General features: G+C 40.1%; 2 protein-coding genes across 5 annotated transcripts in view; one reads left to right on the top strand and one right to left on the bottom strand.

The window, feature by feature from the left end:
- Nucleotides 1–4,841, top strand: part of zfyve9a (zinc finger, FYVE domain containing 9a) — a 38,171-nt gene extending 33,330 nt beyond the window's left edge. For all 3 annotated transcript variants that reach the window (XM_084911424.1, XM_084911425.1, XM_084911423.1), the window contains 3 exons: nucleotides 412–517; nucleotides 1,002–1,178; nucleotides 1,398–4,841. In XM_084911424.1, the coding sequence (XP_084767550.1) occupies nucleotides 412–517; nucleotides 1,002–1,178; nucleotides 1,398–1,559 (445 nt within the window). In that variant the 3' untranslated portion in view covers nucleotides 1,560–4,841. The remainder of the gene's footprint in view (nucleotides 1–411; nucleotides 518–1,001; nucleotides 1,179–1,397) is intronic.
- A 61-nt stretch (nucleotides 4,842–4,902) lies between these two features.
- cc2d1b (coiled-coil and C2 domain containing 1B) lies at nucleotides 4,903–26,867 on the bottom strand. Of its 2 annotated transcripts, XM_084911426.1 has the most exons (26): nucleotides 26,753–26,867; nucleotides 26,340–26,466; nucleotides 26,098–26,242; nucleotides 23,710–23,810; nucleotides 21,990–22,100; nucleotides 21,332–21,475; nucleotides 20,751–21,078; nucleotides 20,082–20,200; nucleotides 18,149–18,227; nucleotides 16,743–16,820; nucleotides 15,213–15,340; nucleotides 14,467–14,539; nucleotides 14,144–14,283; nucleotides 13,936–14,065; nucleotides 13,538–13,710; nucleotides 11,466–11,591; nucleotides 11,104–11,162; nucleotides 10,873–10,989; nucleotides 10,483–10,556; nucleotides 10,166–10,224; nucleotides 10,028–10,079; nucleotides 9,614–9,713; nucleotides 9,040–9,130; nucleotides 8,788–8,910; nucleotides 8,461–8,510; nucleotides 4,903–7,911 (listed from the first exon to the last, which is right to left on the bottom strand). In XM_084911426.1, the coding sequence occupies exons 2-25, from the start codon at nucleotides 26,400–26,402 to the stop codon at nucleotides 8,499–8,501; spliced, it is 2,625 nt and encodes an 874-aa protein (XP_084767552.1). In that variant the 5' UTR covers nucleotides 26,403–26,466; nucleotides 26,753–26,867; the 3' UTR covers nucleotides 4,903–7,911; nucleotides 8,461–8,498. The 2 variants fall into 2 exon arrangements, 1 of the variants encoding a protein (XP_084767552.1); XR_014797523.1 differs by lacking the exons at nucleotides 4,903–7,911; nucleotides 8,461–8,510 and having other exon boundaries at nucleotides 8,894–8,910; nucleotides 9,572–9,713.
- Nucleotides 26,868–27,780: the final 913 nt, after the last annotated feature.

Raw genomic sequence — 27,780 nt, 5'->3', positions numbered from 1 at the left:
ACCAACTGAGGAAAAACAGCCTTAAATGGAGCGTTTAGAGCAGCATGACCTTTAAAGGCGTCCACACAGTGGAATAACTTAATGATGCAAGGCAGCGAGTTCTCGTTTAACATTTGCCTAGCAACCGTTAAAAAACAAACTGGTGTTCGCTCACACAGAGGGCAAAAAACCCTGCAATTTTAAAAATCAAAAACAAACCAGCAAAAAAAAATGAGCTGGCTTCAGCCTCTGCTTGATGCTTTGATGTTGGTGCTTTTGCTGCTCCAGCCGAGCAGCTGGCAGGTCAGTGCTTTGCTCAAGGGCAAAGGGCTCAGATGCTGCAGAAGCGGTTTATTTGGATCTCCCACAAAGAATCAGCTTTTGCTTACTTGCGCGCTTTATTTGTAAGTTGTCTTTTGTGTGTTTGTTCAGCGTCATCAGCCCTATTGACGGGAAGTCCATGGAGTCCATACCCAGTGTCAAGATCTTCCACGGCTCCGAGTTCAGAGCAAACGGCAAAGTCATCCGCTGGACCGAGGTACAGTCTGCTCATTTTACCGAGCGCCAGTGAGGAAATCAGGCCACCACTGAAGCCTCTCAGGACAGACAGCTTAAACTGTTTTAACCTTCATCCCGCGAGGCTGCAGCTCCATTACCTCAGGCTAAAGTAAACTCTGATGACACACGCCAGCACGCCATGATAATTTCTCCTCATATACAGTAGGAAGATGAGAGGATTTAACATATTGTGTTAATACAAGTTCAAGGATTGTTTTATTTAGAGAAAAAGTTGAGTGCAGCTTTAAGACCCTGTTTTTGTGCTCAGGGGGTTGGAAAAAAAAAAGAGGTCAGTTTATCTCAAAAAGTCTGAGTCACCTTCCTCTGCTCCTCACAGACCCTCAACTTTCTGTTCTAACCCAATCTCCTCATTATCACATATTACAAACAACCCCAAAAATATATGTATCTGTTTTCAAGTCTGCAGGTCTTATTATAAAGTTGTTTTTCTGTGCTGCTCTCAGGTGTTCTTCCTCCAGAGCGAAGACCAAACCAGTGTTCTGAGCGACCCGGCCGACCACAGCCGCCTCACGGAGAACGTGGCGAGAGCGTTCTGTATGGCTCTGTGTCCACACCTGAAGCTGCTGAAGGAGGACGGCATGGCCAAACTGGGACTGAGGGTCACTCTGGACTCTGACCAGGTAGGACTCTGAGAAGGTTTGTTTTATAGATGTAGACCCTGATGTGTAAATAGACCTTTGCATCAACAACGGAACGAATCCTTCTAAAGACTGAACCCTGCCACAGTCCACATTATTTTTCAAACTCTTCATAAATCTGCAGAAAACCATCAGAAATCTGCCCGATGTGCCAGTTTACACTAGATCTTTGGTATGACTTCACCCTTTCATTCTCCGCAGGTGGGTTATCTGGTCGGAAGCAACGGCCAGCCTCTCCTGCCTCAGTACCTGAGCGACCTGGACAGCGCTCTGATCCCCGTCATTCATGGCGGGGCGTGTCAACTGAGCGAGGGCCCGGTGGTCATGGAGCTGATCTTCTACATCCTGGAGATCATCTCTTAGGAACTTCAGACATCCCACCAACCTGCACCCCTTCTCACCTCCAAACTTCTTCTTTTTTTCTGACATCATCTCCCTTCGGCCGTTTGCACTTCAAAAGAGCCCGAAAACTGTGCAGTGCCCGGCAGGGTAGCATTCCTCAAGCCAAACCTATGCATCCACCCACGGTCTGAGGAAGCTCTGAATAGGATCACCTGTCACCTCAGTCAGGATGTCTCCACAGATCACACTGTGTCCGTCCTGATACCCACACTTTTGCTGTCTCTGAGAAGCTGCCACGCGACGAGCGTCAGGCGGCCGATATTGTGCAGTTTGTCCTCAGATAGCGAACGCATCCAGGAACGGATGAAGGCACTAAGTAAAACTTTCTTATCTCATTCGGAGTTTAAGTAAGAAGAGTGTTTATTACAATGAAAGGGTCACAGGGTGTTTAGCCTTTTTCTAAATTAGTAAACCAGTGCCATTAGAATCGTGTCTGTGAACCTAAAAGCTGAGCGTGATGAATTGTGGGATTTATTAAGCCTCTCAACTTTTCTCTTAAATGCAGCTTTAGCTTCATGATTTTAGACAAATGAGTGAATTATGAAATGAGTAAAACCAGGGTGTGTGTGAATAGGATGATGAATTATTCTGTCTATTATCAGAGGAGCTGTAGAATTAACAATCAACTCCATCTATTTCCTGGTTTAAGAGCTGCAGAGTTTTTAAGGAGAAAGCACTCTCTCCTTTCTACCAGACACAAACCCGTAGTGATCAGTGACGTCTCTGTAATTGCAGCCGTCCTCACAGGTCAGGACACCCTGAGCTCTCGTGCATTTTGACAAAGAGACAGATTATTCCCTAAAGGTCGCCTTAACACTGTGAGAGTAAAGCTGAAACGGCCATGGCTGCACAAATACAAACTAATCAACCAGAAGTAGTGACTAAATTACGAGCAGAACTGTGACAGATAGGACCTCTCCTGCAGTGATACACAGCCTTCAATCAATCAAATGCTATGAGAGCATGGAGGATAATACAGCCTTTAATACCAATTGAAAGAGCCACAAGTTTTGGTTAAACCTGCTGCAATTCTGCCCTTTGGTACATAAAGCAGCACTCCAGAGCTCAAAATATCAGTTGGGGCCAAATAGTTAATTTTGGTCTCTAAACACAAAAGAAATCAAATAAACTACAACAGCGGTTCCATCTTATAATCTAACCTGCAGATATGTTTTGACCCGTTAGACTTAACGCTATTTTATTAAAATCTGCTAGTTATGAGCTGGTCATCATATGTGAATCACATTGCGATGCACGACATGACACTGGTGATTGAGCACAAAAAGTCACCAGGAAGGTGTTTGCTGAGGTCGTGAAGAATGAGCCAAGAGCCAAGCAAGTTTTTTTTCTTACAGCCACAGGACTCGCCCCCTGGTGGCCATTACAAAAAATGCACCTGTACAGCGATGGAAACTACATTCATGGCTCCTGCTCGGATGCTCCTTAAGTGTGGGTATCGGGACTGACCTCCTGCTTCCTGATCGCACATCAGCCGGAGGCAGCCGGAGGTCCTGAAGCATTGAATTCTGGGTAAAACCTGCCTCTGTGTAGCACGGATGCTGGTGCAAGGGAGAGTCATATCCGTTACTGAAAAGTTTGGACTATTTCTGTTTCAAAACAGTACTAATCATCGTGGAAGGAGGTGGTGATTATTTTCCCTTTTTTTTTTTTTTTTTTGCACCGTGGTGCTCAGTGCCTGCAGTAGTGTTTCATCAAGGGAGAAAAGGAAAATGAAAACCATTTCAGATTCACTTCTTAAGCTTTACTCATCAGTCACCAGATGCTTTACTTCACTCGTTGTACATACTTTTGTAGGCAGGACGATTTCTCCTTGATCACACCTGAAACATCTGTAGCCTCCAGAGATCCCAGTATTATCGTTCAGACAGCTGATTTAAATAAAGGTTCCGATGCTTTATCGATAATCAATCTGTACATAAATGTGCGAGGGGGGAAGAGAGTCAGTTTTTAATCTCATCAGTCATTCAGTGTTGGTTCAGCAGAGGTCGAAAAAATCTTCACCTCATTTTTGTCTTTTTAATCATAACGAGAATAACTGATAAATATAATATTATTATATATAAATAAACTGTATTAACTTGCAGATGCAGTGCACTGGATTTAAGCCATTTACAGGAGAGCTAAAGTGAGCATCAGGGTGTCCTGGAAGTAAGAGGTCAGTATTTGTCGAGACTTAAATGACCCGAAGCTGAATGTATCTCATCTCAAGTTATCTGCATCCTTCCAAACCTCGAAGTCAAGACTTCTCTAAACACCCTGAACCTCTGAGGTGTTTTCTAAAATCAGGCACGTTGGAGGTTCACCGTCTGATCTGGACTCTGCTCTCCTTCAGCAACATGGACCTGGACAAGAAGTCTAAGAATGTATTCCTCATGTTTCTGTTTAAATCTGCAAAATGTGCTCTTGTTTCTGACGAGACTGATCACAAAAACGAAAAAAAAAAAAAAAAAACCCACCCTGCTGTGTTTAAAAAGCTCTGTACAGTAACCATTCTGCATTATGCTAATTTCTCCATCGTTAATTGTGCTGATGTAAAACAATCTCGAGTGAGAATCAGACAATCAGAGGAAAATCTGCAGAAGAGCCGACGCTTGAAGTTTAAATCTGACCTGTAGCCGCTGTGCATTCATTTATTAATCAGAATCTTTTAGGAGCTACTGTAGCAAAGTAACGTTTAGTTTAAAAGGGAAAAAAAAGGTCAAAGTTCACCACTTCTGGGTTATTTTACTGTGATCATACCAGAAGCAGTGTGGTTCAATCACTGTGTTTCTTTAAAAAAATTAAATAAATTAGCATAATGAAAAGGGGGGCACGAGGATCTATTTTTCTGACTCACTCTTTTGTTACTGTTTAATTCTTTTTTTCCTTTTTGCATTATCTAAAGTGTGCAATATGCCCGAAATCCAAAAAAAGAAGAAAAAAAAAAAGGTGCAATTTGTTTGAAAAAGTAGCATTTGTTTTGTATTCAGTTGTAAGATGTTACTGTTTAAACCTATAACACTGCATGCAAACAGAAATGAGCCGGAAAAGGCGACTGGAGCGAGTCAACTTTGCATTTCAACAGTCAGAAAATTCTCCACAAAAATATGAACTTGTTCAGTTCTTTATTATTATTTTTTTTTAATAAATCAGTTTGAAAAGCCAAAAAGCCTGTTCATCTTTCCCCCTCCTTTGTCAAAAAATACTGTAGTATATGTAAAATAAAAACTTATAGAAAATTGAGACGAGTATTTGTTTTTTTTTTGTTTTTTTTTTATGTTTGAAAAAAACTTGACAGTACACATTTAAAACAGGATTTTTTTTTATTGGTTCGTTTTAGAGCAGGATCAGCAGATTCAGTCAAAAATCAAAGAACTGATTCTGTTAATTATGAAGCATTTTAGAAACAAAATCATGATCTGTGTGAACATCTATATGGTAAAAACGAAAACATTTTAATGGCTTCCACACAGGAAGTGATGACAGGCGACATAACGGTTGGTGAGGGCAAAGTGGGCGTATCCCGAGATGAGCTTTACTCAACTTCAATCAACTTCGGCCAATAAGAGCACAAGATACCGTTAATTGACATATCACAGTGCGGTAAATGCGTTAGAGGGTTACCTAGGCAACCGGGGTCTAGAAAGTCCACTAGCGACGAACCTTTTAGCTTCAAGGCTATGCATGATGAGTGACATCGCTTCCTGCGTGGACCCAGCTTCATTATTTTGATCAGTGTTTACTGTAAACTGAACTTTTTTCCTTTATACTAAAAATTAGGTGCAGATTTTAAAAAAAAAAAAGAGAAAATTAGAAGAAGCGGAAACTGAAATGTGTGACCACCATGGTAATAATAATAATAATAATAATAATGATAATGACGCAGACAGTCTGAGGTACACCTGCTTGAGGTGGGATTTACGTCGTTGGCTCAGTTAAACTTGTATGGCTTCTTCTGCGGTTCATTTTTTAAAGGGTTAGTTCACTCAGTATTATTGGAAGCATTGGTTTTCTTGCCTCACTTGAATCGACATTAACCTCCTAATGAATTTAAGGCTGTCCATTTACCCACTTATGTACTACATGCAGAGAGTTTGCTACAGCTCTTGGCACATTTCAGACACTACATGGATGTAACACAGCAACTGCACAGAAGTCTCTTTAGCTGCAAAATACTCCAAAACAGGGTTGCAAAGTAGAAACAAAGAGCTGAAAGACGCTGCAGAGTCATGTGAAACGACTCCGTTTCAGTCATTTGAGGCATTTTAAGGCAGCTGGGAAAGACTCCGCTTAGAGCTTTATCTTAACTCGAACTCACCATGGCAATTCATTCAGTCAACTGTTTCTGAATGACGTGAAAAAGTGCTTGGCTTGACGTGGTTTGGTAATTTGAGTGAACTGACCCTTTATTAAAACACTGAGAGGTTTCACTCCCAATATTCAGTTTCACTGAGGTTTCATTCCCAATATTCAGTTTCACTGAGGTTTCATTCCCAATATTCAGTTTCACTGAGGTTTCATTCCCAATATTCAGTTTCCCTCACATGAGATGGTCCATAGATTTCAAAAGTAGTGACAAACATTCCTGTTGAGACTCTATGACAGCACATGAGGGCCATTTTAAATAAACAATGGAGCCAAATTTCCGACTTATTCTTTGAAACAGTGCTCGACTTTGCAAGGCTGGTTTAACCTCATCGCAGTGTACATAAATATGTGATTCAATTGGTGTTTGTTGAATAACAATGACGTTACAGAAACTGACATAATCTTGAAAACTCAAGTGAAAAAAAATTCCACCCCTTAAAATTTCAAAATGTATTACATTTTTCCTTGTGAACTCAAAACTTTAAAGTGGAGCTAGTTTGTTTTATCTTTTATTTCCTGTTTTATATATATGCTAGCCAAAGTTTCAAATAATCAGGGCAGTATACCTAAAACACAGAAACTTGAAGCTGGTGTATGCAAGGGGCAGCCAATCAGAAGGAAACTGACTTAATAAAGGGGGAGGAGCTAAAACAGCTTGTTTCAGACAGAATCAACTGGTGGGCGACACCTAAATAAATTATTCAGGAATTATTGTGAACTGTGGATTATGAAAAACCACCCAGAATGGCCCCCATATTCTGTCAAAAGAATAAAACCAGAAGACTAGAGCTGCTTTTGCTTCAGGTTAGGTTAGCTGAGCATAATGACTGAGACGGCCAGTGGTGAGTCTTTTTAAAGGTCCTAAACTCCTTCTACAAAATGAGTGGGTAGAAATAAATATAAAATGTGTTTATCTGTGACCTTCAAAAACTAGTAGTTGTATTTTTAAACAGGATTCAATTTGCAGCCCCCTTCCAGTTTTATGCAAAGCTAGGCTAAGTTTAGAGTTTCCTGACATTTAAATCTTTCTTTCTTTCTGTTCCTTTACACGATGCTTTTTAAAGATGATCCTGTGTACTCTCCTCCTCACACGTGACATTATTCGTCTCCAGTTTTTGTGCTATTCAGTGTAAACAAGTCAAATGCACCTAAAACGGCAGGCAGGTGAGTGTGCAGTTTAGTGACCACAATTAGAGGACTTGCAGCGCATGCGAAATGTGTGGTCTCTAAAATAACGATCGTACCTTGTGTAATCTGGTCATTTCTTGGCTTACTTTCCTGTTAAATAAACATGAGGTGGCTACTGCAATATCTGCCTGACGTTTTCACACCGAAGTCTGTAACAGACTGTAACTGAGCGGAAAATGTACTGAAAACTCCCAACAGCCCAGGCTGTAATTATATAATTTAAATGTATATATATATATCGTAACAGATTTGGCAGCTAAAGGCGGCTTTCAAATACGCAGGATTTTACAGCAACTGTGATTACTTTGGTATTAGTGCATAGGTGCAGTTCTAGATACCACAAGGACTATTTACACATTCTTTGATATATTAACTAAAAGTTACATCAGGCAGCAGGATCAGCTTAACTCGACACCGGTCCCCTTTGTCACTCGCAAAGGACACCATGCCGGACCCACACATCAGGAAACAGTTTAGGCAGCTGTGATCTTTGCCTGAGTGTTTTTCAATCTCAAAGAGAGGCCCTCATCGCCTTCTGGTGGAGGCAGACACGAGGTTCACGTCTCCATAAGGCAGCTCCGTGTCTCCTGCTGAGTGAAGGGGAGCGTGTGTGTCGTGCAAATGTGCAAAAGATACTACAAGACCCGTGTAGGTCTGAGTCCAAACTGAACAACAGACCGTCTTCAGAACTTCCCAAACCACCTTCATCATCTCCTCCTCTTCTCCCTCTGAGTGTTTTTGATTGAGTTCCTTACATCTGCAGGGCAAAGACATCACCAGTATCAGTCAAGGAGGAATTAAACGTAGATGCACTGCAGACATGAACTTTTCTAGCCATAACCTAAAAATCTTGGATGAGTTTGAATCCTGGTGACCTTGAGCTCAAAGTCAAGATTGGAGGTCAAGTGTTCTGAAAATCTTGTAAACGCAATAATTCAATGTAATGTAGCATTCTGGGACTGATCCAATGGCTGTGTCTACTTTGAGGCTGAGGGGTTGCCAATTTAGTTTTTTTTGTTTTTTCCCCCCTATTAGTAGCATTGAGCAACAATATTATAGGATATATCATAATTTCAGCAGCAAAACTATACAACCTAATGTCTGAGAAACATTGGTACTCTGGATGTTGGATCTTTTTTCTTCTAATTCACTGGATCAAACCTGAAAAAGTGTGTTGTACATTTTAAGGCATCCATCTGGGACAGGTGACCAAAAGAAATCAAAGCATCTAAAAAGTCTCTTCACCTACATTGTGATGGCAGGCTCATCTTCTAGCTATGATTGTGAATGTAAACCGTATAATTACCTTCTTCTTGCACTTCATCTTCAGTCTTGCAGTAACATCTAAACAAGAACCTACCAAAAAAAAAAAAAAAAAAAAAAGAACAGGTAAAGCTCAAACCACACACACCTGGCTACCAACATGACCTTGTGTGTCCATAATTTTATAAAATATGAAACAAAACAAAAAAACCCTTAACAACAAATTAGTAACATTAACTAAACAAGCAGAAAAAAGCCAAATAAACTATAAAAGCAAGAAAATTAAAGAAAGCCATTCTAAGTAAAGCTGAAGTCATTGAGGGTTGATCATATTCTAATTACCGAGCTTTTTCATATCTTTATATGTTACCTGCGACTGGTCGATCACCAGCCAGCGCTCCGTGCTGGTCTGCATGTCCTGACCGCTAAGAGGCTCCCGCAGTCTGACCTTCACTTCAATGCGACCCCCTGTGGGTTTCCGTCCGTCCATCACCTGGCACACGAAACACCGTGATCACATCCTAACCCTCTCAGACAAACGGCCTCCTGATTTCTGTCTTAACGAATTAACTTAAACACCACAGATCAATCTCCTTATCCTTTCAAACTGAATGTCATTCACCTCGACAATCTCCCTGATTTCACTGTGTGACTCCAGCTTGTCCAGCTTCAGCAGGGCTGTTCCGATCGGCTTGTCGCTCCGCAAGAAACCGCTGTGAGACGACAGACACGGTTACACTAATGAGCCACAGCTAAGGACAGCGTGTGTGAAACAAGAAAAATCAAGGTTTAACCTCTAAACATCTACCAAGTCATTGGCAACCCATTCAACATCCACTGAAATAGAAAACCTCTCTATAGAAAAACTGTGATGCCAAAATAAACAAGACATCATTCATCCCATCAGAGATTCTGGTTATTATGCATTTCCACTTTCAGATCTTCTTTTTTGCAGCATATTGAAACATCACCAGTAATCCCTCACAGTAAACACCCACTAGCACGACTGATTTGACTAATTTCTCACATTTATCTGAAATAAACAGGTACAATTACAGCCCTTCTTGTGTCAAAGTCCCATTGTTGTAACATGCTAATGACTAAATAGCCAGCAGCTGCTTGAAAAGTTCTCACAGCACATTTTAAATACTCACTACGTGTCGCATGCTGTCCGACCAGCAGCTCCTGGGACTCACCCTTTGTGCAGCAGCTCTAGTTTGAGGCCTTTAGCCGTCACCACCCTCCTGAAGCCGCGATGGTTGCGGTTGATTTGAAGCTTGAAACTCTGGTTGTATTCTGACAAAAAGAGACAACAAAAAAGTCAACATCATTCAGCAAAATGAAGCAGTTTAGAGGACAACAAATAAAGTCAACATGGAAATATTAGGGAATTCTACCCCAACTCCTTAAGAGAGTTTTTAAAAAGTACCACAACTTTAAAACCAAAATGATCTCGCATGAAAATGAACCTAAAATAAGGCTCGGTTTGTTTTGAACAGCAAAAATGCTTGTGTCCTTAAAAAAAAAAAAAGAAACATTTATACACTCTGGAAGTAGAAAAAAAAAAATCCCACAACTAAAGCACACCTGAAGCAAGAGTCATGTCTCACCTGGGGAGTTAGTGTTCTTGATGACAGCTGTTTTGAGTTTCTGTGGCTGCTCCTGGTGGCAGCAAAACAGCAGATGAAACTTTAGCAAAAACACTCACTGGTGTTAATTTTTAAAAAGGCGGATTTTCAGGCTCTTACCGTGCTGGGATAGGGGAACTCAAACTTGACGTAAGCATCCAGATCGTTTGCTTGGATTCCTGCAGGAGGAAGAAAAGCAAAAAGCATGAAACTTTTGTTTTACCCACACTTTGAGGTGTGACCTTCGACTCGATTTATGGAAAATCAGTCTGAGTAACTGATTCAAGATCACTGGTTTGTTCTATGAGTTGAATTCCCCGTTTATCCCTGTTCATCCTCCTGTTTTATTGCTGATATGAATATCTTTAAATTCTGAATAAACACGTCCTTGGGGGAAAAACAAAAAACAGGAAAAACTGATAAATGTAGATTTTTACCGCTGGGAGCAGGAAGATTCATCCCTTTTACGATAATAACAACCATGTCAGTGCTGCTCAGCTCTGGAAATATCCTGAAAACAACAACAGGAAAAAAAAGCAGGGAGAAAGTCGAGTGATTTATTGTATCTGCTTCAAGTGTAAACACTAAGAAAGCTGCACCAGTCACTGAGCGAAATTATGTTGTATACACTTTTAGAAACAAATAGAAAACTGCTTTTCTCTAAAAATTGTTTAGTGCAAGCAAAAGATGAAGGCATGTATGAAATTATTTACTACCCCTTTAATATATTAACCGTCTATTAAAATAAATGGAAGCAGATTATTTGCTAACTTTATAACTAATGAATAACTCAGCAGGAGTAAAGAATTGATGGCAAATGTTCCTACTTGGCTATGCGAAATGACTTCTCCTCAAAATGATGTTTAGGAGGAGGCAGACCCCTCGACTGAGCCAACTTCAAGACTTCCATACTCTTCTTACAGCTTTCAGCCATTTTCTCAAACCTAAAAAAAACATGAAAAAAAGGAATAAAACCTTTTCATGTTTCATGTCATCAACCATTCAACAATTCATTTAGAGTTTAAATGTAAATCTCTGTAGGTGACGAGGAAGCTTACTTTGTTGTTTCAGTGACGTTTCCCAGGTGTTTGAACTGCTCGGAGTAAGTTAAACATTTCTAAATGAAGGAAGAAAGCCAGGAGAAATCTTAACACCTTAACATTCTCCTCCTTATAGGAAGAGGGTCACAGTTTGGAGAAATCAGAGGCAGAAAATCTGTTTCTGGCAGCAGAAATTATTCATAAACAAACATATCAGAGAGCTGAAAAGTTTCTTCTGAGGGGAAATCTTGTTAATAGTTTAAAGGCATAAATACATTTATTTAAAATCACAAATAATCTGTAGAATTTGGCCGAAGAAAAATCTAATTCTGTTAAATTTCAAAAAAAAACTTTTTATAAAGACTCTGCTGCGGTTTTACCTCGTGCTGCTCTTTCAGGATCTTGGCCAGCTGCGTGTAAACTTCCTCGGCTTTCTCTGAGATCTGCACGTCGCTATGGTGAACCAGGATGAAGTCTTCGTCTTCGTCACCAGGAGGCGACGGCACCTGCAGGCAGAGAGAGAGAGAGAGAGAGTGTTTTTAGCCTGTGTTTGTGGCTCCGAATGCAGACACTCAACACAACACATCAGTGTGGGTGAGATTTCTCTATAGTCTCATCTCAGCAGCTTAATTTCAACCATACACTGTTCATAACACTTTACACCACATGTGTGCAGAGACACATTAATGTCACCTGACATTTCCTTTCTTTGTTTTTTTTAGCCACATTTTATTTAGTAGGCCATCTTTTAAATAAAATTAATTATTTTATTCTCTCTATATTTCACTGAGATATTTTTTAATCAGCATGTTTAGCATCACTTGATAGCCTTGTTTTTTTATTTGGTTTATATATTTGTTTATTGACCTACTTTATTTTTGTTTATTTGAGCTCTCGAGCTATTTTTTTTTCTGTTTTACTTTATTATTATTGCTTTAGTTTGTTATTAGTTGTGTTTATAATTGCTGTAACACCAAATTTTTCAAAGGAGCTTGGAAAGAAAAGCGTCTTGACTTCTTTAAGTTTCCTTGAAGACGTTTCATCTCTCATCCGAGAAGCTTCTTCAGCTCTAAGAGTAACTGGTGGAGAGTCCGAGATTTTAAGCCCTATGGGAATGTCCCCCAAGAGGGTCATGGATCCCCTATTGATCCTCTACCTAATCACACGAGCCAAGCTTAAAATCTGGGACTCTCCACCAGTTGCTCTTAGAACTGAAGAAGCTTCTCGGATGAGAGGTGAAACGTCTTCAAGGAAACTTAAAGAAGTCCAGACGCTTTTCTTTCCAAGCTCCTTAGTCTACAATGAACTGGATGACTGAGAACCTTCACAGACAAATTTTCCAAACTTTAGTGATAAATAAAATTTCTTATTTTATCTTAAATCTGATCATTTAAACAAACTGAACTTCTGACAACCCTCTTCTCTCCTGTGCGTGTGTATAATTTAACTGTACTGGCCAAAAACGTGTTTTGGGAGTCAGATTTAAATATCTAAAGCCTTCTAAAGCCTGTCATATAACATGCAAGTTTTTAGAAACAAATTGTTGTCTTGTGTTTTGCAGCTTCAACCTAATTCTTACATAAAACACAATGAAATTTCAACAACAAACATCAACGTAACTCCATCAAGGCACATTCAGAACTAACTTTCTCACTTACACAATTTAAAGTTAAATAAAATGACTTTCTCAAAAAATAATCTGAATCAGGCTGATCTTACTGAGCACCTAAGGACCATTTTCATCACAGCTGCCGTTTTTAGATCTTTTCCTGGAAGTCAGGTTTTTTAATAGCAAAGGCAGCACTGAAGGTGAAGAACAAGACAGGAAACATGCTCTTCATTTCTTTCTCCAACTTATCAACATTGATCAGGTTTTGCACTGAGGAATGGTGCCCCAGTGTGAGACTGTCCACACAAGCAACATCCTGCGGTGTCTAAGGGAGGGTATTAGGCAGAAACATCTGGACTGTGGTGAAAGCCAGCACAACATCACCAGATGCCAACACAGTATTTCCTGACCACCTGCCCTTTTTATCAAATTTGCCTCCCTACAACGTCTTCGACGGCTCCAAAATGAAAACACAGTTGAACGATTGACATTTTAATTCCAGCCCACATTTCAGTTTTTAATAAACAGAAAAACTGAGTGGACTTTCTGTGACTAGTTTCTAAAGAGCAGTAATTAACTCTGTGGTGGTTCAGGGAACCAAACTGAATGATCTTGGTTTTGGCACGCTGGAGCAGGTGCAGCGCTTATCACAGAAGGACAGACAACAGGACTTCGACAGATTTAAAACCAGCAAACATTAAAAATTTTCTAGAGGTGCACGTGAAAAAAACTTTTGGTTTTTCTGAACCTGTTCTCAGACCTCTCAGACCTAGAAGCCTATTTTTAACTGTAAGCAGGTTTTGGTTAATCCAGATATGAAGCGTAGATCCACTGTCTGCTCACCATGCTGATGTCCACAGTTTTGCCGCTGCGTGCCGCCTCGATCATGGGCTCAAAGCCCTTGGCGGTGCGGAGAAAAATCTTTGCCTGCTCCATATCATTTTTCTGCTTCGCCTGCAGCGCAGCCTTCATGTATTGCTTCTTTCGACCCTCCAAGAACTCCAGCTGCTGAACAGCTGGAAAATGAAGACAGAACAGACACAAAGCGAAGTAGTTTATAGATCTGTAATGAGCCCCTAGGTTCTTCAGTCAGTCAGTACTTCTCTCCATCTACCTCGTCTAAAACTTTTTCAGTGCGAGTTGAGAGGATGTTCTGTTAAAGAGTTTCTCAGGAGCCAAAAGAGTCTCTGGGTTTTCAGAGGATGTCTTATATCCTTCAGACTTAAACTCTTGTGTCTTACCTGTTTGTGAGAGTCCTTCTCCGATGGTTGTCCTGTCAGGTGAAGCTGACGGAGTCCTCTTCTGTTCGTGACCTGCTGTGGGAATGTCTAAAGTGGGCTTCTTTGGCTCTTCAGGAGCAGCAGGCTTTGCCTACACAGACAAAACACTCCAGTCAATTTTTTCCACAGGAACCAAATATTTAATTACCTTGTAATTCTGTGATCCTACCAATTCTTCCTTTGCCTCATCCTCTTCCTCATCCGCTACTTCAGCAGCATCACTAGAGGCAAGCTTATTAGCTGCCTCCAGAGCAGCAACAATCCCCTGCTCAGCTCCCACTGCCTTCTGGCCAGGGATCGGAGGAAACCCTGTAAGAAAAGGTGTTCACTGACCTTTTCAGCTTAGCAGAAAAAAGAAATGTCCATGTATTTGTGCTGCAGCAATAATAAAAGTATACAAAGTAATCCTCCACTACAGAACTGAGCACATAAATATAATTGGGCTTTATAGAGTTAAATTTAACTTGGAAAAATAAAAAACATGTATCTCACCAGGGGGAACCGGCAGCTCGTCAAAGTTGACTGCTTTTCCTGCTTTGTGAGCTCGGATGGCGCTCTGGTATTGCTGCAGGAGGCAGGAGTTTAAAAATATGTTAGCAGCAGAGCCAATCCTCTCATCGGGGGGTAAACGTAGAAGTTTGCCGATGCTAAGTGCTGGGAGTCTATGCCTTTATTATTATGTCTGTCACTTTAATTTATTGCCTCGTTTTATTTACTCATACCCACATAATTATTCGAGATTTTAAAGTCTTAGACACAAACAAATCCAAGCTTCAACAAAAAAGGGAAAGAGGATGGTTTGTCTCACATTTTGGAGTGAGCCCGTTTTCACTCATCCAGTACAATCCTGAACATTTCCAGAACTTTTTACCCGACAGAGGAGCACGTAAGAACACAAATGTCCTTCGCAGCTGGATCACATATAAATCTCTTTGTAATTAGCTTAATTAGTTTAGTATGCTGCCTCCAGCGCTTTCTTTTCAGGCATTCGCCTCATCTACAAACAAACAATACTTCAAGTAATCCAAGTCTTGCTCTGTGCTCGATGTGAAGAATAATAATTGTGGAACAAATCCCGTTCTGATTCTGTTCAAAGTGTGCAGTTCATGTGTGGAAACGACCCAAGATTGCATGAAAAATGAAACGCTGTGTCTATGTCAGAGAGGACGAATGTGACAAAGCTTTAGTAACAGAGCACTTTGACTGTAAGGACAGACTTCAGAAGTTTCTCCTGTTACCTTGGCAATACGGTCGTGCATTCGGGCCTTGCGGTCGTCTCCGCTGGCCTTGGCCTGTGCAGACGCCTCCATGTACTTGGCTCGTCTCTGCTCGAGAGCCTCCAGCACATCTTTAGGAGCTGAAGGGGCTGAAAGAAAAAAAAAATAAAATAAAATAAATTAGAGCTAAAAATTTCTGCCGTTACATACAAGAGCTTAAAGCATGTTATCATTTGTCTGTTGTCATGTCTGATAAAAATAACAATCAAAAAGTTCTAAAAGTATCAATAAAAACACAGAACTGTTATTAATCATAATCAGTAACAACTAAATAAATAAAAATCAGTATCTGAGTGAATCTGCGTATGTATTGGGAGACTGGTAAAATCATTTGGGGGCTGTGTCTGGAAGGGTCCACAGCAAAAATAAGATTTAAAAACTACCAAATCAACCAGAACTACCCACTGTAGCGACCCCGTGAATGAGGCAGTAGCTTTATCTGATTGAGTACAAAGGCAATATGGACGTGATGAAAAGACGAATTGTTTGCCGAACAAACAGAAGTTAAAGATGCAAATGTCTGTCGGTTGGTGCAGGAAAAATGATCAGACATAAAATACAGTTATTATTTTGATTCGTAGCAATGATGATAATAATAATAATAATAATAATGACAATCTGGAAGAAAAAATTTTCCACACTCCTTTTTGCTACAAAGCTCTTGTTTTACAAGTTAGGCACACCTGTTTCCTTTATAGTGGTGCATTTGCATCCTCCTAAAAACTCATGACAGTTCAGTTCAGCTTGAGCCAAGATGGAGAGAGAGAGAGCCTTTGGTCGACAGATCAAAGGACCATTACAAAACCTGCTGCAGCTCCTTTTGTCTCCATATCTCTGAGGGACCTGGTGTCATTCGTTTATCAGCTGCAGCTCTCTGCTGCGCTCCTGGCTACCATGTAGGTTCAAAAGGCCCAAGTAAACTGTCACCCCAACCCATTGTTGCCCCCATTTTCACCCTCACAGCGGATAATTGCCCTTATGAGATGCCTTTCCACTCAAAAATATCTAGCAATATGAGCTTTACTCCTTACCAGACAACCCAGTGTCCCCCACCACCTCCAAATCATATATTTGTGGTTTTTCCATCTTTTGAATTACTATATTTAAAAGTACAAGGAAGTGCCTGTTAAAAGCACAATTCACGTATAATGTTTGTTCAGTTAATTAATAACTCATACATACATATACTATACATTTTTTCACAACACAGGCTCATTGATTTTATTATGAATGAACCATGGGTGCTTATAAGGACTGTAAATCTCATCTCATCAGCCATGTGACATTTTGTGAATGTTTACTTTTTAATGCAAACAGCTGAATGTTTATCAGAGCTGTCATGTTTGGGGTCACTTCCTGCTACTCATCTTTATGTAAATTAATACAACGCTGTCACCAAACAAACAGCATGTTTTCTTCTGATATAATTTGCTGTATTTTACGAGAAATAAGCTGAAAACAGAACTACGTGACTGTTAAAATGATTCCTACCTGGAGCTGCTGCAGCCGGCGGGGTCGGCTGTGTGCTTTGACCAGCGGGAGCTGCAGCCACCGGAGCGGAGCTTCCTCCTGGACATTCAACACAAAAACACAAAGTCAACTGAAACAAACAGAAAACAAGTTTGTGGAAGATCTGTGTGATCTCTATTGAGGTTCTAGAATAAGGTCCTTTTTTAAAAAAGACTTTTGTTATTAGTAGTTTACTGCATTTTAGATGCATAATTAATGTGACTACATACATACCCCAGTTTAGTGTGTTATAGCTTAAAGTTGAACTATGGTGCTGGTGTACATAGAGGTGTACACCCCCTAGAATTCATGGTAATGTGTTATTACCCATTTGTGTAGATATTTAGCTACACAAAGTAAAGGATGCATTTTTTGTCAGGAGTCATCTAAAAAATGCCTTTGCGGGAAAAGGAGTGACAGGAGAGTTAACCAGGAAGGGGAGACGTGAAAGAAAACAATCAGTGTTCAAAAAAGTGACATGCCAAGCACAGGTGACGGCCATGGCAGACGGTTTTCATTGTTTTGAAAAGTACATTTTAACTTTGGTTCTCCCCCTTTGGCTGGTTGAAGGACCAGAAACGGCACATGCATGAGTACTCCACAGACCGGTTGTTCCACATATTTTTGACATTGCCCCCTGGTGATGGTAAACATGTAGATGATGGCCTGTGAAGCAGTACACCGAAGAACTGACTGAAACTGAATGTCAAGTCTGAGCTTTTGTCTCAGGTTGATTATTTGTGCATACTCTGACCTCATTATTTACATTTTCTGTCATGTTTAATGTGGACATTAAACATGACAACCCCTGCAACAGCACACACATGACAGAAAATCAGATGAAAAATATACACTTTTTCAATCATTTGTAATGCTGACACAAAACACTAAAAGTGTTTTTTCTGGCTGATGGAATGTTGAGAAATGTTCAGCTTTGGGTAAAACGCTGTCAGAAACTACTTAGGTAAGTACTAAACAGAAAAGTTTGTTACTGCCTGTGCCAAACAAATATTCACCATACTGATGTGGAAAATAAAGCTTAGAGGGAGATGTAGTTTAGCCTTGGATGTTACATTTTTGAATAATCTCACCAAAACATCCCAGCTGAACAAGCCCCGCCCATCTGCTGTTCAGGCCTTCTGTTTGCAACGGGCAGCCAATGAGAAGAAAGTTGGCTTAAAAGGAGAGGAGTTATAACTGAGGTTCTACTCTAAGGACTAGTATAAGATAAACAATGGCCTATAATAACCCTAATGTAACAGGATAGCAGATTTCTAACCAATTAAGACAACACAGACTGATTGCTTTTACTGTACTTGAACCACTGGTGCCAGTTCCTTGGTGTGTTCATCATAACAAAACTGAAATTTGACGCTAGTATTTCTCACCCTGTCCTGGAGGTGAAGGAAGGCCACTCAGATCCACTGACTGTCCTTTTTCCAACGCCTCGATCGCTGCATCGAAACTCTGGATCAAATTTAAAAGAAAAAAAGGTCAAACATAATGATGGTCTTTGTGAGGATCCACATTTTTGGCATGTTTCACATTTTTCAGAGAGAAACCCTGCCAACAGAGTGTGCAGCAACACAGTGTGGGGGTAACAACGTGCAGTACTATGCTACTATTTTAACTCTAGATTCAAATAAATGTTTTCTAAATCTTACAGCACTGGAAATCAAATCAGACACGAGCGATGAATGTACAGAGGATAACAGAATGCTTTTTCTTTTTTTTTTACCGTGTTTGTTAACTCTACAGGATTTGATGCATGCTCAATAATTCTGGTGAGGCAATCCCAGAAAGTTTGTACGGATGCAGTGTTTTCGGGAGAAAAAACGTTTCATCAGTCATCACAGTAATCAAAGAAATTAAATGTTTCTTCCCCTGAAAACGCTGCGTACAGATAAACAGAATGAACTTTCTGAGATACTCAAGGGGTGTATCAGGAAGGAAATAAAGCTAATGTTCAGCAAAATATAATTACTGTATAATAAAATGACCAAGCATTAGTGGACATCAGTTTGTTTAAGGCTGAAAACTTTAGATGACTCAAATTTCCCACTAAAAAGAAGAACATACAGCAAAGGACACAAAGTGAATCTAGACAGTTGTTGGTGGTAAACCACAACGTTTTTGTTCTGAATTCTTTGCTGTGGATGTTACTTTTCCTTCTATTTTGGTTTGTAGCATTTAAAGTAAATCAACATATTCTTGAAAATGGTGCCACTCGCCAGTGCCACCCTCCTGTAGTACAATCTTTAGGTGGCACCTGGAACAGCTGTCCCTGAAACACCTACCTCACCAGAAGCCATAATCACGCCCTCTAATCACCTTAATCATGGCAGCATACACGACCAAACAGTGATTATACTTCATTGCCTGTTATTTCTCAAAGGTCTATTTAAACACATCAACTGACTTTCAAAAGATTTTCAGTTAACTTGACCTCTGAGCTTCCCCTTGTCACCAAATGTACAAGGCCACCAACATTTGAAAGGTCCAAGATTTTTAGCATGTACATCTATGATATCTATCGATTTGAAAATCCCACATTGCCACATTTCAAGTTATGTTCACTCGAAATCATTTAATCTGATCACGTCTGATAACAAAGAAAAAAGCTGGTGATACAAGTTTAAAGAGCAAAACAAAGAGAACAAGAGTAGTGTGAGGATACGCGCCTCATGAAGGCTCTGATTTCAAAAAGATATCTGGATTAATTAATGAAATTCTTCATGTTTTTTTGAGGAAAAAAAAACATTTATTTGAGAAGAATTTAATTCCAGTTTTGCTCCCCCATCTCAAAATGTTCCCAGATCCAAATAGACACCAAAAGTTAATAACAGAAAAAAATAAAAAGGAACCAATTCCTCCTTGGTAAAGGTAAGTAGATTTTTCTTAAAAATAATCCTGTGAGACATCATGTTGAAAACAGACACACGGTATCTATTATCAAAAATGCAGCTTTTACAACATTCCTACAGAAGAAACTTCCTCTGCTCAGAAACATTGCTGCACTTCTCATCAGAAAAAGGCTTCATTCTGTGTATACACACAGATACAAACATGCTAAACAGGAAACAGAAACACCGTTTTGAATTACACTGTTGAAGCCCAGAAAATATACAATTTCTTACAAAGACGTGACAAATGGCTACATGTTTCTGTCTGAAATCCTTTTATCTGATTTAATATAAAAACATCACATTGAAAATGTTTTTAAACCATCTACAACAGACCTGTCAGACCACAATTCAGTCTGCTGGTTATCTGTCACTTCATTTTGAACACATCACTCATAGCTGCCGGTCTCTGACTCACCTTGCTGGTCTTGAAGTAAAGCTTAGCTTGCTCCACGTCTCCTTGCTTCTTGGCTCTCAGCGCTGCCATCTTGTACTCTTGCTGTCTCTCCAAAAGCATCTTCTTGGTGGCCTTGTTGGCTGAGGGTTCACCGGACAAATCAGATGTCAATTCCCACAGTGAAAGGCCTCATTCATCGCAATAATGAGGAGGGAGAAGACGACAGATTCGCCTCAGCTATATCAGTCATCAGCTTCCCTCCGATCCAAACTCAAATGTGTGCAAACCATTACCAGTTACACATGATCAAATGCATCATAGCGTGCTAAAATACAGAAAAAAAATATAATCTAAACCTAAAATGTGTTGGTGGTCACTTTATATAGCCTGTTTAAGAGTTGAGAAAACTGAGGTCTTTACATAATACATAAATAATAAAAATATAATAATAAATTTTGATGAAGACGGAGTTTTTTTCATCGATTGGAAGATTAAAAAACATCTACTTGTTACTGTTCTCTGGTCAGTTTAATCTGACTTGTTTTGATAATCAGCGTCAAGCGTACCAGATATTCTAACACAGACAGACTGCTTTTACTGTGCAGCTCAATTATGCCTATAGCTGTAGTCTCCATGCCAATTCTGAGCAAAGAAAAACACGGTCTAATGTGTAACTCAAGTGAAACTGACCATCTGATTGTGAAACGTCAGCAGCTTCCTCATCGGTTTGCTCCTGAGGAGATGGGAGGCTGCTCAGAGTGGATAGAGCAGCAGAAGACGATTGCTCCTCCTCGCTGCTGGGTGTGATGACATCGGGCGCAGCAGGTGACTGTGGTGATGTGGCCTCCGACTCCCGTGACTGAGAGGGCTGAGGTGGCGATGGTACAGGGGGAGCAGGCCTTGCAGGCACAGCTGGTCGCGGGGCAGCGCTCGGGGCTCCGGTGGCAACAGGCGGAGGGATCTCTGCCTCATTTACAGGCCTTCCTTTTTTCACAGCACCCAACATTGACTCCAACGTCTGTGAGAGAAACCATAAATTCATAAAGTCAACAAAGACGCCATCATGTGTAATAAAAAGGGTTCATCGCAGAAATCTAATCACTTAAGACTCACAAGTGTAAACAATGACCAAGAGGTTTTATGGGCAGGAGTAAGAAATAGATGAAAATCTTTTACATAAGGTGTTTTAAGAAATGCGAACCAAAAGTGCATCTTCTGACTGTGACATAACGAACAACTTGGTGTAAATTCATGCCCTCTGCATGTCGTACCTTCAGACCACGATCATATCTCCTGGCTTTTGAGGACTCCCCTGCTGTCTTGGCGTTCTGCAGGGCTGTCTTGTACATTGCCAACCTCTCCTCCAGGGTGTGTTGGAGGCTGCCGGGGGCTGCCGCAGAGACTTTTACTTCCTCCTACAAGTGTGAGATCAAAACAACCTAAGAAGCAGCTGGAAACATCTGGTTAAAGGAAGAAATGACTCACCGTGCAAAACATGTTGACATAAACAACATATTTTTCAGTTTCCGTCCATCTACATCTTAACCTTAATCATATGCTTAAAATTCGAGGCACATTAAGCATCCAAAGTTTTTAAAAGACACTAAAATGCAGATGTGAGGAAATACATCACCAGGAATGAAGTCAGACTTACTAGAAGGAATGAAAATAATTTACCTCAACTGCATCTAGTCAGCAGAAGCTGATCACGTGCCAGTTGAACAACTGTTGTTTGTGTAAAAATTTAAAAGATCTTTGATTTCATATTAAAAAAAAAAAATAGGCAGCAAGTTTTATAAAACCTCAACAGGTAGGATGTTTCCTTTCCCTTTCTTTTCAGTTACTGGCAACAGGCAAAAAAAATCTCCCATTTGACAAACATGTTGATGGTGTCAGTTTCAAGTTTGGCAGAAGCAGCGTGTATTGTACCTGTGCCGCTGGGGACTCTGGTGTTTCGCCCTTAGAAGATTCAGCAGGGGCAGAGGATGTGGAGGAAACATCCTCAGCTTCCTCCTCACCCACCACTTCCTGTAGCTCTGCCTGATAGAGGGGGGAGAAAAAAAATGCAACCGATCAACAGTAAGCTTTCTCTGTGCAGACACAGAGCTGGATTTCAGAAGCAGCGAGTGGGAGTCACGCTTTCCATCTGTTGTTTGATAAATGGAAATACTGCGAAGCAGAAAGTGCAGACCATAAAAAAAAAAAAACCAACTGTAATTTACAGCTTAATAACACCATGATTACTGTGTGAGCTATAAAACTGAGGGGCACAGAGAGGCCAGAGTGAATTTATTTATTTGTTTTTATTGGTTTTAGTTTATGGAGTCAGTTGATAGTGACTGTGAGTTAATATGAGTAAAATGCTGTTCTGTTCCAGTTTTTCAGGGTCAACAAGATGAGCAGTGACTTAGAAAAAGCACACATTTGCCAAAGGAACGTCATCTTTTTGGCTACAGATCACTTTCTGACTACTATACACTCAACGGACACTTCATTAAGTACACCTAGTTCCAGGTTGACCCTCTTTTGTCTTAAGAAATGCTTTAATTCTTAGTTACTTAGATTCAACAAAGTGCTGGAAACATTCCTCAGAAATTCTCAGCCCATACTGAGATGACAGCATGGAACAGTTACTGTAGATATGCAGGATGCACATCCATATGAACCTCCCATTCCGCCACAACCCAAAGGCGGTCTATTGGATTGGGATCCGCTGACTGTGGAGGCAATTTGAGAACAGTGAACTTGCTGTCATACTCAGGAAACCAGTTTGAGCTCATTTGAGTTTTTGTGATAGGGGATAATATCCTGCTGGAAGCAGCCATCAGAACCTACACTGTGGTCATAAAGATGGCCAGAAATTACCAGCAACAACATTTAGGTAGGCTGTGGCATTCAAGCAGTGCACCATGGACACTAAGGACCCCAAAGTGAACTGCCACTCGCTGGAGAGTTTCTCTTTTTCAAACCATTCTCTGTAAAGCTCAGAGATGGTTGCATGAGGAAAATCCCAATAGAGCAGTTTCTAAAGTCACTTAAATCACCTTTCTTCTTCATTCTGATGCTCATGCTTGAACTTCAGCAAGTTTTGCTGACCATGTCAACATGCCTAAATGCACTGAGTTGAGGCATGTGATTGGCTGATTAAATATTTGTATTAAAGAGCGGTGGAACAGGTTTAGCCGCGAAAGTGGCCAGTTGGTGTAATTGTGCATTTGTTAAAACACCACTACAAGAAACTGGAAACCATGACTCCTAAGGAATCTAACACGAAGCACGATTATTGGGTTAGTGAGCCACATCATTCTAAAAGGATGGAATAAAGTGACCTAAAACTTAAACCAGACTGGTCAATGTATTTGTAGACTTTTGATCACCAACAATATCCAAGCTCGCTTTGATTAGGCCGGAAAGTCATTTCCACGTCTCTGCCATGTATGGGACTTTATCACTGCACTCAGTAGCCTTTCATCTCTAAATCTATGCAGTTTACAGTTTTAAAGCTCTGGTGTGCACTGAAAACATACCAAGTTATAAAATAAACACATCAGCCTAACTCCTAAATTCACAAGATTTCTGCAGAATTGCTTGCTGGCCTTGCCTAAAGTTTGGGAATGGATCAAATAGAGCAGGTTATTTAAACACTAACCAACAGGTCTTCATCGTCTTCGACATTGTCGTCATCATCATCATCCAGGTCCTTCATACACTCGTCTGCCATTCTTGCGATATCTTCCATGGGTAGGGGACCTACAACACAATCAAGGTGTCATGAATTCACATTATAAGCAGAACAAATGAAGCAATGCAGTGTGGATGAAATCTTCTAAAACAAAGAATTCACAAAGAGTGATTGTCCGTGGGAATAATTATCACACATAATTATTCACTAGACTCAGTCAACAGTCAAAGTCTCCAAATGAAAGAGAGCATTCTCACAAAAAAGTTTTATAAACCTAAAACTTGAAGATCATCTTTTCTTATGAGGTACTATTCAGCTTTTAAAGAAGTTAAATCGAGTTCACACTCTTGACTTAAACCTCTAAAATACACTTAGAAGTGAAAGACTCGGTCGTGTTTGGGGAGAGCACAGCAAAGATTGTTGAAACTGTTTCAGTGGTTTCGCTGATATTTTTACATTTAGCTGTGATAGGCTAAATGATTCACTGTTGTACATAAACAATCCTCTCCCACTATCTTCAAGTGGGAATACACTCCCTGGTGTGTTGTTGTTTTTTTTTTATGGACTGTCAAGTACAGCTGCTTAATTCCGGTATAATCCTAATTATTTAATAAAATCAGGAGTGACACAATTACTCACAGACTTTGAGAAAAAAAACTGGTTGATTCATTAAACTTTAGAAAAAAACATATTTATTTTATTTTATTTCTTTTACCATTAATTATATTTAGATGAACTAAACCTGCTGCAGTCTGGTAAGGAGGTGAAGTTAGACACTTATGGAGGAAAGGGATGTGCTAATTGTTGGAAATAAAAATGTGGCACAATAATTGTTATATCTCAAGTATCTGGTTTTAATAATTGTTGGAAGTCAAAACTCAAACTTAAATTAAAATTCTACTTCTAGCACATCCCAACTATGGACCGTACTTGTGTTGTCTTAACGAGGTCTAAGTCAAATTATTTATATACACATTTGTGGTGGCTAAGGTGGCAACCTCCAGAGCTAAAAAATGATGCTGAAGTGCTACAAACTGCAGTTTCTGGAGGCATGTAAATCCCCAGATTTCTACTTAAAATGTTCACATTTACTGCATTAAAAAGTTTGCTTATAGCCTGGTACAAAAAAACAGTCTGGGCTTCTATGAATAGTTACTACTAAGTAGCTTTTTTTGGCCTACATTCATCTTTACACTATCTATGGTATTGACCATATTCAGGACAACTCGGGACATCAACTCAGGAGATCTAAACCCCGACTTTAGAAGCTTTGAGTTTTTGTTGCAAAAAGAGAGCTAACTTACACGCTGAGTGAGCTTCCAGACTAACAAAGTCTGTGCACCTAACATGCTCACTGACAGTTTTTCTTCAACAAACTCTGATTTTATCTCTGAGTACTGCGTTCCTGCTATACCTTTATTCTTTATTCATTCATTAAGAGTCCCCTCAGGGGTAAAAGATCAAATATGAACAAGAAATATGAAAAACAAACACACGTATCAACAAATTACCCGGTGACAGTGTGTGTGACAGTGGGCAAGAGAGGGAACTTTTACTATATCTTTTTTCCCTGATTCTGTCTAACAAGCCACAAAATGAATTTATTTTGCAATGCCTCCATATGACAATACACTGCTGGTCCAAGCAAAGAAATCTCAGATCATACTTTTGGTACCTAATGGTCTTCCTGCATAGCAAATCTGCACAAATAATCAAATTATATTAGCAATAACAATGTCCGCTTCCGCTCAAAACCCAATTACTTACAGGTACACTTCCTGCTGGGCTGCAGCATGCTTTCAGTTAATTTATTTTTAACATTTGGGATGGCTGTGGCACTGGAGTTAGATTTAACTAATTGGTAGATTGGTGGCTATCCTTCGGCAAGACACTGAACCCTGAATTTCCCTGATGCATCCATCAGAGTGTGACTGGATGAACGAGGGTTGTAGTAAGAAAACATTACAGAGTACAAAGGAATCCACTGTTAGAATTAGTTCACTAAATATACAAAATTGCAAAGGCTGTGAGTGATCTCAATACTGACCACAATAACAGCTGTAATTAAGCAGCTCTACCAACCAACAAACCCTCTGCCTCCTGTTTACACTGACACAAAGTGTAGTTGCATGATCGTGCGAATCATGTCTAAAGGAAAATTAGTAAATTCAGAGGTTATGTTCGAAACTGCTAAAACACACACCTGGATGGTGACTGCATTTGTGTGGATGTAGCCTGAGACTGTGAGTGCAGCGCTTAAATGACAGCAAATGTTAGCTGTACCTACCACAGGTGTAGAAAGGTGCGTGTGGAGGTGGGGTTTTCAGAACTTTAAGTTATAACTACTGCACTCACTTTTCCCCTTCTGCCTGGCTTTTCCTCCTGCAGCAGCCTTTTTTCCAGTAATAGCAGCAAGTTCCGCCTCCAAATCCGGGTCGTCCAGGTTTCCGTCCATGCCCATCATCATCTCCTCGGGGTTCAGGTCTACAAACAGACCCATCTAAAGGCAGGAAGTAAGGGGATAAACGTCTCCACGCTGACATATTTCTGAAGAGAAAGCCTCCTGTTTGCAACCTTATGTTTACTGGAGTTGTTACCTGCTTGGCAGCAGCGGCGCCCTGGCCTTTGGGCTGCGGTGCTCTCTTCTTCTTACCAAACATGTTTGTTTTGGTTTCTTGTTGTAGAAATATCCCCTCGGAGACACCCCGGTGGTCCAAACCTCACCTACACGAACACACGTACACTTTAAGAAAATATGTCGGTGTTGTAATCAGTGTCGGTTGCAGTAGTTGTTGAAATCATGTGAGCGGTTGTCAGGTGGCTCCCGAACAGGCTGCGAAAACGAGCTGCCAAACAACGGTGACGTTAGCCCAGCTAGCTGCTAGCCAACCATGTCTGTGGGCTCTTAAGTCTAAAAGTTAATTTATAAACAAGATGGAAACTACTTCTGTATCTGCCCGCGAGGGCTTCAGAGAGTCTATCATACCGCGAAAAGACCGTGTATATTTACCTGTTCGTTCACAACTTCATCAGGTAGTTTTCAGAGGAACAGTTTCATTTCTATGCTTTGACATGATAATGGATTTCTTTGAACGCGCATGCGCTAAGCCTGGGAGCACCCTAGCACCGCTTGAAAGTTCAAGCCCTGAGTCATGTCTGCCAGGCAACGAGGGGGTCCCCACTGACTAAAGAAGCAAAAATACAAGCCACGTTTATTGAGTAAGTCAGGTTTTCCTGCGTGTAAAACATTTGGTAACGAGGTTTTTCATAAATGTATTGGTTTACTTCTCTAAGTAGTAACGCAAACATAAATACACTAACTTCAAACAAACATAATACACGATAGTGATGCAGATCCTTAAAAATGCTTTTCTCCAGAAAACAGATAAAAGAAAACACAGAGAACAAAATGTTCAAATTCAACAAATATTTCAAGTGACATACTGTCAGATCTAAATCTGTCACACAATTCAAAAACGGTTCAGAGATTTTTACAGATGCTTGGTTCATAGTACACATCTTTCTCTTTGCAGTGAAACTTTGAAATAGTCTTTTTATCTACTGCTCAATATTTATTTTATTTTTTCCCCTGGACAGTAGATCATTCTTTTTTTTCTCCATTTTATTTATTTCCCAAAAGCCACTTCTCAAACTGTTTTGATCTTTCTACACTGCCAAATAACAATCTTCTGTATTTAGTTTCAGTCTCTTTTAAAGACTTACTTACTGTTTTTGGGCTAAATCATTCTTATTTTGTTTTTAACCACCCTGTGTCCTGAGACAGGGACATTTTTGGCTTTTCAGCACACACGCAATGGTAACTTTATTATGTTCTGCTATAAAATAAAATGCACTGTTCCAACATAAAGACAGCCTTTAAAAAAGACTATTTATTCAAAGATGTGGCTTGGTTTTTATACTTCTCAGGCTCAAATAAAGCCAAGTAGCTGTGAAAATGGTCAAATCTACATATTTATCACACATGTTTGTATGTATTCATACTTTGTTTTTTATTTTTAAATTTCTTAAAATGGAGAT

The sequence above is a fragment of the Perissodus microlepis genome, chromosome 18 (assembly GCF_051167445.1).
Source record: "Perissodus microlepis isolate ML-2025 ecotype Zambia chromosome 18, ASM5116744v1, whole genome shotgun sequence".
Lineage (NCBI taxonomy): Eukaryota > Metazoa > Chordata > Actinopteri > Cichliformes > Cichlidae > Perissodus > Perissodus microlepis.
This window is presented reverse-complemented; position numbering and strand designations above follow the sequence as displayed.

Excerpts from the sequence above, each read along its gene's own strand:
- cc2d1b (XM_084911426.1), bottom strand. The coding sequence starts at position 26,402 with ATGTTTGGTAAGAAGAAGAGAGCACCGCAGCCCAAAGGCCAGGGCGCC. Across the intron at positions 11,592-13,537 it reads AAACTGTGGACATCAGCATG|GTGCCGTCGCCTCCTGGTGA; the intron begins GTGAGCAGACAG and ends CTCTGCCTGCAG. Across the intron at positions 9,131-9,613 it reads CTAGAGCTGCTGCACAAAGG|CGGTTTCTTGCGGAGCGACA; the intron begins GTGAGTCCCAGG and ends GTCGTCTCACAG.